This window comes from Solea solea, chromosome 8, assembly GCF_958295425.1.
Source record: "Solea solea chromosome 8, fSolSol10.1, whole genome shotgun sequence".
Classification (NCBI taxonomy): Eukaryota; Metazoa; Chordata; class Actinopteri; order Pleuronectiformes; family Soleidae; genus Solea; species Solea solea.
The window spans coordinates 15,047,220-15,059,048 of record NC_081141.1 but is presented as its reverse complement, the minus strand read 5'-3'; the positions used below and the strand labels follow the sequence as shown (position 1 = coordinate 15,059,048).

Sequence of the window (11,829 nt, the reverse complement as noted above, 5' to 3'; positions counted from 1 at the left end):
TAGGAAGCTGCACACAACCAGGCCTCACTGCTGCTCCTCAACACATGGAGGCGAGGGGGGGGTGGGGCTTGACCTAAATTCCAGCCTGTCACAAATACACCATAAAAGACTTTTTTGTCTCTTGTGTGTTTGTGTTGCTGTCATGATCAGTGTTATTCTTATCTGTATGTGTTTGTTGTGAGAGCGAGCTGCTGATGTACGAGATGCCTCCAGAGATGGGAGTGTAAACACTCAGATACTTGAACAAAAAACACCTTCATAGAGCACAATGGCACTTTATTGGCAGTCCATTCCACTTTCCTTGACTGAGATGGAAAGTATTTCTCTGACCTAAAACAATGGAGTTGCAATAAATAAAAACCAAACCTACAGATCAACAAAGGACCGAATGCGCAGCATTCGCATAGAATACACATCATGATACCAATAGCATAACAACACTCATACATAGCAATAAATAATCACACTAAATAAATTACATTCTAACAAAGTCATGTCTATTTACACAGCATCTATTGAAGCACTCTCTATGAGTTCTTCTTCTTTGTCAGGTTCTAAGACCCCGCTGGTTTGTTTCTTCTTCCTCTTCTTTGAGTCAGGCACCAGGCTGAAGAAAAAGACATAGAGGTCAAAGGTCAGCTTACACATAAACACACACATTTTTTTAAAGAAAACAAGTTTCATCGAGTGCATCAAGTGACCACTATAACTATTAATAATTGTCATCACTTTACTGATTCAAATCTGATATATTGTGGTGGCTTAAATGAGAAGTCCATGGATTTTGGTTTTAGAGCACGATCAAGAATAATGCAATAATGTTTGATGGTTAGACAGTGTCTATCCTTTTATTTGAAATCTTTATGACATTATTGTTTGTGAAACAAATGTGACACAATGAATGTCTTCTAGGGAAGACTGAGTGCCCCTGTAAGTATTAGCAACATTTTGTTCCATTTTATTTTTAAGCGAAAAAACTAATCCAACAGCTTTATCCGATATATCAACAGACATTTTAAATTACAATCGATAAAAAAGAAACACCAGAAATATAATAAGAGCAGAGATACCATCATAACTGTGGCCTGTGTATGTGAGTCAGCCATGATGAGCATGCTGTGCTGCCGCATTGTTTTTCTTCCTGTGTGTGCGTGCGCTAAACACGAGAAATCTGCACGCGTGTGTCGCTGAGTGAGATTTGACCACATGTAAATAGGATAATTGGAGTTTTAAAAAATGAAGTCATCACGTGTGAGTATTGTTATTGTCTGGACATGAACATGTCGAGCGTGTGGTTTTTCTTTACGCTGGAATGCAGAGATGGGCAAGGCCGAGACACCTCTGCTTAATCCTTGCTAATTCTCCTGCTGAGGATTCCGCTTTGCGTGATGCAAATCCCAGCATTCAATAATAACAACAACAGCCACGCAGGATCAACTGTTACTCTCTGAGCCCACTCTTTCCTGTTTGCATTAACATTTACACACGGACAGACACCGCCCTCTAAGGAGTTAAGAAAGACTACATCACTGGCATAGACCATCTTATTTTAGGGGAACATTTAAGCCTTAAGGCTAGATTGACCGCCCAAGGCAGAGGGGTCAAACTGGCCACATGCAGCCCACCACTTCATATCATGTTATAATTAAAACATGGCCCACGACCTCACCTTCTTTTAAACACTTTGTGTAGCTGAGGCACAGCTGCCAGCGAGGTGATATGGAATATAATACTAAATAGGTTTGTTAGCAATGTTTTTATAACAGAAATAATAAGACATTCATCCATAATTATATATATATATATATATACTATCCATACCAGAAACCCAAAAACTTCCTGACTCTATTTTAGCTAAAACAGCATAAATGCATGTTGCCCTCGCCTGCCCCTGCACTGTAGTTGTACACATAAGTGTTGATTATGTTTCTTTATGAAGTCAATCAAAAGTTTAAAGTCCTGACATATGTACCTGATCGTGACTCGACAGCCTCACACAACGACATCAGCAGCAGGTTTCTGTAGCTTCTCCTGCTCCGCTCCAGTTCCCAGGTAGGATGCCAGGTAGTTCTTATGTGACCTGTAACTAAAAAAAAAACAAAAAACAACACATTTTGAGATTATCTGATGACCATAGTCAAGTTGATAAACAGCAAGAGAACATACAGTATATACAGATTTAAGTGTTTGTTGTGCAATCATTTCTGACGAAGTTGTTGTTGTTGTAGTTTCGCTCTCGTACTTTCTCACTACCTCAGTATTTATGGCTCGGACTGAATTTTAATTGCACTACTGCTGACGTATGTACTTGCAGTCTCTTGGACTATTGACTTTGTCCCACATTCCAGTAACTTCAGTGATGTGGCACTAGAAGAGTATGATCAAACCTTGTTTTCTGTACGTGACGCATTTTCCAGTGATAAATCACGATGCGTCAGCGATAACATTAATAGTGAAACTTATCGGTACAACATAATGTATTGTGGAATGACCATTTTATATTTCATTTAGGTTTTTGTATTTTTTCCTGTTGTAGTTTTGCAAAAACAAGCCCAAATTACAAAGCTAGTAACAGCTTCAGTTAATAACAAACATCTGCAATGACATGGCAGATTTACGTGGTCTATAATACACATGAGTAACCAATATGGAGTAATGATACTTGGATATGAAATGATCTTCACAGAGGGAGGTGACCCAAATCACACATCCTTAGTGGGATTTCAATTTTCTAGGGAATGTTGAGACCTTTGAAGGTAGTGAGCAATAGTTCCAGGTGTGTTTGGGTGTGTTATGTGCCCTTTGATGTGTCAGTATGTCTGGGTGCCAGAAGGTGTTTCTGCGTGGGTATTTGCCCACATGTGTGCTCACTAAGTTGATCAAACAATCCAAAAGAAATGACTTTAGCTCCACATGCTTCACATCAGCTCTTATCTCATTTAAAAAGGTGACAATGAAGCAAAAGAGAGCAAGCTCATAATCAGTATGGTAAAGTGTTGTGTAGGTGGTGAGCAACCCATGTACCAACTGAGCCAACAAAAAACAAATACAGGCGAAACAACGTCTATGAGAGTTGGTTCATTGCCTGTTTGCGTTCCTCTCTGTTACATTCCATTTTAAGATGAGGGTTAGGGTTAGGGTACTCACTGTGCACAAGTCATGAGCAGGATGGCGGTGCAGCTGATGACTGACAGGACCACGGCAATGATGACCAAGACCATCTGCACCAACTCAGTGTCAGTGCTCGGAGTGGACTTGTTTTTAATTGTCTCCAGAGTTTGGATCCCACAGCGCTCCCCATCATAACCCTTCATACATCTGCAGAGCAAGAGAGCAACGTCACCATGGAGAACCAGGCGTCTGATATGTGGAGGTTTACTCACACAAAATGTGCATAAAAATGCAGTTCATGTGTCAATCAAAGACAGAAAACAGTATCTCTTATAATCACTCATTACATATTCAAATGTAGCTGGGTTTTTTGGATTTATCAGAACAATCTTAAGTTTTTTTTTGTTTTTTTTTAAAAACCCACATTCACCCACATTGAATCATCCAAAATAAACTGATGCTACACTCACATGCACACGGGCTCCAGCAGACCCTCTATGTGTTTGCAGTAGCCATGAATACAGAAGTCCAGGTGGGTGGAGGTGCAGGGATCCTGCGTGGAGCCGAAAGTCGGCGTGTGTCCACTTGTTAAGACGGTGTGTTCGGGGTTGAGAGAAGTAGTTTTGCTCCTGTGCCTGTTCCTCCTCTTGTCTTTGCTCCTCTTTTTCTTCTTCTCATCTTTACTGGGACGTAGCTCTGTAAATGGCAAGTGAAACTGCGACTTAAGTTTATGATGGTTTTTATAGGTTCATAAAGGTTTATGTGAATAAAAACCACAGTTTATTTCATCGGCTCTATACTAATCTCAAATTGAATGTTTTGAGTATCTTAGCTTGAGGTTATTCAGCATTTTGGTTCAAATGTCTTACCATAATTGCTGAAATTTTCACTGTCCCCTCCTGACAATTCTTCATCTATCTCCAGCTCATCATCGTCGCTTCGCAAACTGTGGAGGCCCTCCCCAGAGGCCGGACCCCCCGTCACTCTGGCTAATTCACTGGAGTATGTGGTCTCAGATCCCTGAACACCGACAGCACTGCAGACAACTGTAAACCAATAGGACACGGAATCGGATTAATGAGTGAAATCAGATCAAAGAAAGACTATATATAAAAGTAAGGAGCGGTTTAGAAGGAGGTATGGAGTTTCACTTCAGGCCACAGATATTGCAATTTATTACATTCATTCTTCTTGTACCAGGTGCCGATGGTTGCTTAGTTACTTATTTTGGCTGTTAACATTCAAACGTCATAACCCATTATATGTGACTCATCAATTATGGACAGCAATTTGAGCTTCAAAATTGGATACATGTATTAACAATAAAACCAGTACAACCAGTCCACATTCAGAACAAGACAACCTGTAAAAGCATCATCACACAGGACGAGAACAATAGTGAATACTGACATTTGTGAGGCATTAGAACTATTTTGACCTCTGGTGTTATTGTACAGTACAGTGGAAATGAATTACGCTGCACTGAAACAAGTCCTTAGCTCTTTCCCGCCTGACATGTCCTCACTTGCGGAGCCATGTCTTCCTTGCAGCCCCATCCTCATATCACTTTACATTTAACTTTGTTCCTTTTCACTGATTGCACACACACACACACACACACACACAGAATATTAGTACAAGTCCAGACTCACCAGAGCACAGGAGACAGGTAAGGACGAGAGCGTTCATATCCCAGGAAGTGTTTTATTTCTGACAGTCCTGCGCTGATCTGTTTGTGTATGTCCGTGTCTGAGTGTGAGTGTGAGTGTGACTTTGTGCTTTGCCCTCTACCTCTACTGGGTGTAGCTTTTATAGACCAACGCCTGCCTCTCAAAGAAAAAAGGGTGTGTGTGCGTGTGTGCGTGCGCAGTGATTAATCTGCCCCAGGCAACACATTTTGCACCCATGTTCTCCAACATGACGACACTTCTGCTGTTAAAGCAGTGTAATGTATTCTGCCCTGTTCCTCATCCACATTCAAACACACAGAGACATTCGTCCCTGCTTCTTTAATTGTTATTGCTTCCTCTGTGGTCATGAATAAGGCCATAATTACACCTCAAGTCCATTGTGACACACAGGACACACATTGGCATAATCTATGCCCCGGTCCTTACAACTTTATCACGACTGTTTCATTTCCAACTCAGACACTAAACTAGACCTCATTCTAAGTCTTAACTGTCAAACAGGCTTTTCACAGAGTTTGCCGGTCCATCACAGGGTCAAACGTAGAGACACTTCCAATCAAATTTTTTGGACTGTGGGAGGAAACCAGAGAACTTGGAGAATATTGTTAACAGTGAATCACACATTTTTCACGTGGCGACCTTGATAACGTGAATTTCGCTGCAGCCCGCTGCAATTTACACCGGCATGGCACGACAGTGACAACAGTAACACACACAGTGCGTCTCATTGTTGTGATTGATAATTAGTATCATCCGCTTATAGATGAAAAACACACCGAATCTGTTGTTGTACGTTGTGCTAAGTGTATGCTTTGCATTGTACAACAGGTTGTCTAATTACGCGCGTGTTGTTTAATTAAAAAGGTTACTATTTTGGTCCACTGTAACTCAGAGGAGCCTGCGTGTGATATGGGTGGGGAAGCGGCACAGAAGGGTGTGTTGCTTATGTTGTTATGTCTGCAGACAGAGGTTGTCCCATCATCCGTGCGCCGCTGGAATCCGGCAGAAGCCTGCCAAGAATGTTAGGAACTTTTCCATCCCATTCCACCACATTTTGTTTATAACAGGCGTAGAATTACGTATATTGCTCGTATTATGTGTCATGGCATTGAGGATATGTCATGTGAATGTGTGGCAAGTGCGATACACGTTTCTATTTGGATCAAATGTTTACACACAAGCTTTATTTGTATGGCGCCAAATCACAACATACAGTACATTAACCCAGGGCACTGTTCATAGTAAAGTTAGTACACCTTGACAATATTATTACATTTAATGTAATTACACAAGTTACAGATTTTAAGCTAATCCATCCAATACATTTTGCCACCCCTACAGTTATGCTTGTAGCATGCCTATAATTAAAAAAAAAACAAAAAAAAACAAAAAATAAAACAGAGAATGTGGCTGCCTGTTTAGAGCTGCAAAACAAATGTATGCATGGTCCACGTGGTTATTTTGTTTTGATAAAGGACACGCAAGGATTCAGCTTATAGTCCCAGAACCACATTACTCACTGCATGAGTAACCTTGTAGTACTTTTGCAATATAGGTAGATGTTTAACCTTACCTAAGATTAGCACATGGAAGAGATTATAGCAGAATATCCTGAACTTCTGACATGTTTATTCACAGGTTCACATGGTGTGTGTGTGAGTGTGTGTGTGTGTGTAGCAGGTATTCCTTATGTTGTGGGGACCCAAATCTGTTTACACAGTCACAGTATGGGGACATGTTTTCCTTATGGGGACAAAAATCAAGCCCCCGTAACATCAATTACTACATTTTAAGGTGAAGACATCTTTTTAGGGGTTAGGATTAAGCCAGTAGTAATTATGATTGTGGTTAGAGTAAGTCTAACCTTAACCATAGGAATGAAGTAAGAAATTAATGTAAACCAATGCAGTCACAGAAACCAGTGTGTGTGTGTGTGCGCGCGTGAGTTTGTGGGTGTGTGTGTGTGTGTTAAATAGAGCAGTAAAGTTATGTGTGTTCATTACAGAGAGCATGTAACAATACTTCAATCTGGTGTTAGTAAAACCTCATTAACCCTGATTGAAGCACTAATGAGGATGCAGAGACTAAGCTGGTGTCACTGATTAACCCGGTACCTGGCACTGCACTGATGACTGCGCAGCAAATAGAGGGGAGGTCATGTTTTACAGACATGTTCAGGACGGGTCTGGGGTCTCACATATCAAGTTTCAGGTGGATACAACGATCCCTGTTAGAGCAGCATCAAAAACTGTAAGTGTAATTCTGTCTACTGTCACCAGGGGGCGCTGTTTTAAAATTGAATATTTTCACATAATAGGCGGCTTCAGGGACGGACTATCATCATTCCTAGCAGGTTTGGTTCAAATCAGACCGGGATTGGCAAAGTTGGAACAGTTTTTTTTTGTTTTAGTATTTTCTGCCACCACCAGGAGGCACTGTTGTAAAAATGTACCGTTTTCTGCAACATGGTCGTCTTCAGCAGCTACCCATCATCCATCATAGGAAGTTTGGTTGGGAAATGGACAGAAACTTATCTTCCCCTCTCGCTCGCCATCATGCCGTGCCCTGACCTGTCCAGTCCTCCTCATGACGCGTGTTTGATTACATGTGGGACACTAGAGGGCGACAAGTGCTTGTTTTTCAATTGAATTAAACTTTATTGATTGCTAAAATGTTATGAGAACTGTGTGCCGTTGTAAAACCTCACCAAAAGGAACTCAGCGTTTGGTAACGGAAACGGAGTTACTGAATTTTAAAAAACAACGCGTTACATTATTAGTTACTGAATAAAGTAACGACGTTACGTAACGGCGTTAGTCATAATGCGTCAACAGCATCATTAAACAAAAACTAAAGGAGAGATGGCAAAAACAATGGAAGGAGAGAGGAAAGGAAGATGGTTTTACAGTATCCAAAGAAAAGTGCCAGCAGCTAGGCACAAGGACAGAAGCAGGAAAGAGGAAAATATAATATCGAGGATCAGATTTGGCCATACAGGATTGAACAAGACATTATATCTCATCAATAAACACAATACAGACAGATGTGACCACTGTGGGCAGGAGGAATCCATTCATCATGTTATGCATATATAGGTTGTTGTTCTTTTGTGTTTTGTAGTATGGATATCTGTATATATATATATATATATATATATATATATATATATATATATATATATAATTATTATTTATTTTATTATTTTTACTTTTAAGTAATAGTTCAGTTAGATCAACGTTTCGATCCACACTCCATACCAGATGGTGGCGCTAATGCACCAAATCGTTGTTTGCCAACCGCCATGAAACCTCAGAAAAGAAGAAGAAGAAGCAGCAGCAGCAGCATAAAGCAAGTAGGTCCAGCTGCAGACCCGCAGACCACTCAACGAAACGCCCCTTTACTCAACGAAACGCCCCTTCACTCAACGAAACGCCCCTTTACTCAACGAAACGCCCCTTCACACTACACGACACTCTGATTGGCTCTCAAGAGACTGCGTCTGAAACGTGATGACGTTTACTAACGTGATGACGTTTACTAACGTGATAACGTCTTCTTTTATTGAAACTTTATTTACACACGCGTATTTCACAGACACTTGTTGACAAGAGACTTTTATCCCGGTGTGCGACAGGAATAGAGAAGAATAAAAACTCGTGTTGACTTTTATGAACACAGAAATGTACTTTCTGTGAAATTTGTGAATAATTAATGTCACTTTGTAAAGTATGAAATGTTATAGCCAAACTGCTAAAATATATAAATGCCGATTGGAAAAGTTCTTTGAACATCACGTTTACACAATATAGTATCACGTTTTTGTGATATAATTATCACGTTTATGTGATATAATTATCACGTTTATACAATATAATTATCACGTTTATACAATATAATATCACGTTTATACAATATAATTATCACGTTTATACAATATAATATCACGTTTATACAATATAATTATCACGTTTATACAATATAATTATCACGTTTATACAATATAATATCACGTTTATACAATGTTTATACAATATAATATCACGTTTATACAATATAATATCACGTTTATACAATATAATATCACAAATTCCACTTTGAACACACACTTTGAATAATTTCATTTGTTTTTGCAAACTTCCAACATCATGGCAACCTGTATGTTACAAAAAGGTGTGTTTAATATAGGCCTACATTTATTGAATGTCTTATTAGTCTGTAGTTTGACATGTTGTTCAACTGGACAGAACAACAATTAGAACTAATAAAAGTCTACTTGATCAGGTTTTTAACCTGAAAGAAACCCTCCTAAAATTCTGTGCTGGTGTGGTCCAGGTGGTGGTGGTAGACAGAAGTTAAGTAGACAAGATCTGCTGAGTATGTCATTAAGGAGATGTTACCTATTTCCAGGAAGATATGTGAAACATTGGTATCTGAATCAAACCCAGCCAGTTGGACATCAGTAGGTCTTTTGATGAAAGTAAAACAAATGCACTGAAACCCTTGATTCTGCACAGAAAGTTGTATAACTTTCAAATCCATGTAATGAATACAAGTGATGAATGATATATTTTCTTTATTTTATACACAACAGACTATCCAGCAGACACATTCACTACCCAGGGATTACAGGCGCCTGAGGAATTCCTCAGACTCCAAGGCTTTCTTGTAATTGCTCAGGAAGCTATCCAGTTTCTGCCTCGCTTTTGAGGAAATGTGGCTCTGAAGCTGTTCCCCAAGCTGGGTTATCTCGCTGACAAGACAAAATGATATAGCAAAATAATGAAGTCGTTAAAGACACTCAAATACATAATAAGATATAAACTGAAAATTGGATTAACAGTTTCCTAAACTATCCGGCTTACCTTGAGTCAAACTCTGTGCCACGCATGTACATCTCCTTGGCTTTGTCCAGGGAGATGGAGTGAACAGCTCCGAGGGCGTATACTGTTGCCTGTGGCATGAAGATTAAGATTTAAGATTGTGTTAGACAGTGACCATGTGTTAAAAGGAGACAGACATATGCAGTCACATAAAACATGTAGTCTACAAATCAGTGTCAGTGTCTGAGATCTCACCTCTGGCAAAAGTACATCCATTACGAATGCCACTGGATCTGCAAACCTCTTGTCTGTCTCAGTACGTTCGAGTACTTCAGACAAGAAGTGCATGACTTTGTCCACTTGTTCATCATCTTCAAAAAGAAGGATGACCCTGTCCTGTTTCTTGGCCCAAGGAGACACCGTGTTGCCTGTGATGATGTTCTATAAAAATTGTATAGGATTTTAGTTTGGGTATTCATATACAAATACACAAACACCACACTAAATGCCATTGTCACTCACTTTAAGGTGTTGCAGCATGCCCTGATCCTCTGTGATTACACTGGTTAACAGACAACGTGCCTCGCGTCGCTTCTGTTGGGCTTGTTGGGCCCTTTCCTAAAATTAAATTACACATAATATGCAACACTGAATACATGTGATTAAGAACTTTGAATAAGACATTTTCTTTCCCTGATTATTTGCACTTCCTCTGATAAGAGGTGTCATCCTGGCTGGCAACTTGTTTGGCCACAGTAACATCACTGCCCTAAATGGATATACAGATAAGCCTGTCTGAGAGGCAAATTGTTACATTACTTCTGAGAACAATCATTATTATCAGGGGCATCTATAAAAATGCAGGAATCTTGAAACTTTTTCTCAATATCTAAATTCTCAACAAGAGTGAAAATAAAATACACATTGACTTAAGATTCTACACACATGAAGTACAGTACACATAGATGAAATGGCTCCAGCATTAGTTTACTTTACTTTACTTATTTTGAGTTTCTGATACTCAAATGGATGAGTTGAATAGTTTGATGGTCACAGTTATCCATGGTCAGGACAAACAGAAATAACATCACATTTAATAATACATAAGGCTCATGGGGAAATTAAAGCCTTTCAGCGTTGGAATGAAAAAATATTTGATAATTTAGGACTTACCACCGTACTCCACCATTGACCTTTGGTGTCCCTGCAGATGGGACACAAGCTTTGCATAGCTCCCCTTTTTTGTGCAGATCGGACACTGATAAGTGTCCGAGTCGCATCTCCTCAGCTCAGGGTCTGCTCCTTCACTGAACGTAGTGTTGCTCTATAAGAGAAAATGTAAATTAAAATTGTATTTTGTATTTTTAACATGGGAACATTTTTAATCCAGAATCAAGTAGTAATGAACTGGACTGCATTTGCCTTTAAGACTTTCCCTGTTCTAAAATATATGCAGGCTAACTGAAATAAATCAAATCAAATGACACTGTTGACTGTGATTCAACAGAACTTCTCATTTCTAAACATGAAAAATATTATTCATCATCAAATCTTTTATCTTAACAATTGTACAACTGAGGTCACACGTTTTCAAATGAGCAAAGCTGTGTGCAACTTATCAGAGTCATTTAAAGATTAAAAAACAGATAAATACTAATATATAGAGATCATATAGTTTATCTTATACGTTTCTTGGTTGAAAATGAGACAATGTTATATTGTCAATGCTATAACCTGTACATATAAATAAAAGAAAAAAAGGAAAAAAAAGAAAAAAAGGGAGAAAATCGCTGTCTTGCTTGCTGTTACAATCGCTATCGTTACAGCATGCAGACATAACTGGTTAATAAACCGCACTTAATTGATATAATGGATACAAATAATGACTATTCATCCAGTGTTCAATATCTAAATGTGTTTTTTATCTATTCTTACCTTTTCCTCCGTTATTTTCCCGTGTTTTAACCGTGTTACTTTTTCGGGTTCTCTCTTCATACTCGGTCAACGTAAACTTCATCACGTTTCAGACGCAGTCTCTTGAGAGCCAATCAGAGTGTCGGGTAGTGTGAGGGGGTGTTTCGTTGAGTGTGAGGAGGCGTTTCGTTGAGTAAAGGGGCGTTTCGTTGAGTGAAGGGGCGTTTCGTTGAGTAAAGGGGCGTTTCGTTGAGTGGTCTGCGGGTCTGCAGCTAGACCCTTCTCGCATAAAG

General features: G+C 39.4%; 2 protein-coding genes across 2 annotated transcripts; both read right to left on the bottom strand.

The window, feature by feature from the left end:
* Window positions 1–259: 259 nt before the first annotated feature.
* On the bottom strand, window positions 260–4,883 carry areg (amphiregulin). Its single transcript, XM_058636564.1, has 6 exons — window positions 4,764–4,883; window positions 3,981–4,157; window positions 3,582–3,807; window positions 3,148–3,318; window positions 1,973–2,086; window positions 260–607 (listed from the first exon to the last, which is right to left on the bottom strand). The coding sequence occupies exons 1-5, from the start codon at window positions 4,798–4,800 to the stop codon at window positions 1,993–1,995; spliced, it is 705 nt and encodes a 234-aa protein (XP_058492547.1). The 5' UTR covers window positions 4,801–4,883; the 3' UTR covers window positions 260–607; window positions 1,973–1,992.
* A 4,475-nt stretch (window positions 4,884–9,358) lies between these two features.
* LOC131464202 (PWWP domain-containing DNA repair factor 3A-like) lies at window positions 9,359–11,814 on the bottom strand. Its single transcript, XM_058636565.1, has 6 exons — window positions 11,558–11,814; window positions 10,796–10,946; window positions 10,145–10,240; window positions 9,878–10,063; window positions 9,665–9,753; window positions 9,359–9,552 (listed from the first exon to the last, which is right to left on the bottom strand). The coding sequence occupies exons 2-6, from the start codon at window positions 10,850–10,852 to the stop codon at window positions 9,426–9,428; spliced, it is 555 nt and encodes a 184-aa protein (XP_058492548.1). The 5' UTR covers window positions 10,853–10,946; window positions 11,558–11,814; the 3' UTR covers window positions 9,359–9,425.
* Between the last annotated feature and the right edge of the window lie 15 nt (window positions 11,815–11,829).

What these genes read in the sequence shown, in the direction of transcription:
- areg (XM_058636564.1), bottom strand. Translation starts at nt 4,800, where the DNA reads ATGAACGCTCTCGTCCTTACCTGTCTCCTGTGCTCTG. An exon ending in TACCTGTCTCCTGTGCTCTG is followed by an intron (nt 4,158 to 4,763) that starts GTGAGTCTGGAC and finishes ATTGGTTTACAG; the next exon opens with TTGTCTGCAGTGCTGTCGGT. An exon ending in TGAAAATTTCAGCAATTATG is followed by an intron (nt 3,808 to 3,980) that starts GTAAGACATTTG and finishes TGCCATTTACAG; the next exon opens with AGCTACGTCCCAGTAAAGAT.
- LOC131464202 (XM_058636565.1), bottom strand. Translation starts at nt 10,852, where the DNA reads ATGCAAAGCTTGTGTCCCATCTGCAGGGACACCAAAGGTCAATGGTGG. An exon ending in GTCAATGGTGGAGTACGGTG is followed by an intron (nt 10,241 to 10,795) that starts GTAAGTCCTAAA and finishes ATTTAATTTTAG; the next exon opens with GAAAGGGCCCAACAAGCCCA. An exon ending in TGGATGTACTTTTGCCAGAG is followed by an intron (nt 9,754 to 9,877) that starts GTGAGATCTCAG and finishes TTCATGCCACAG; the next exon opens with GCAACAGTATACGCCCTCGG.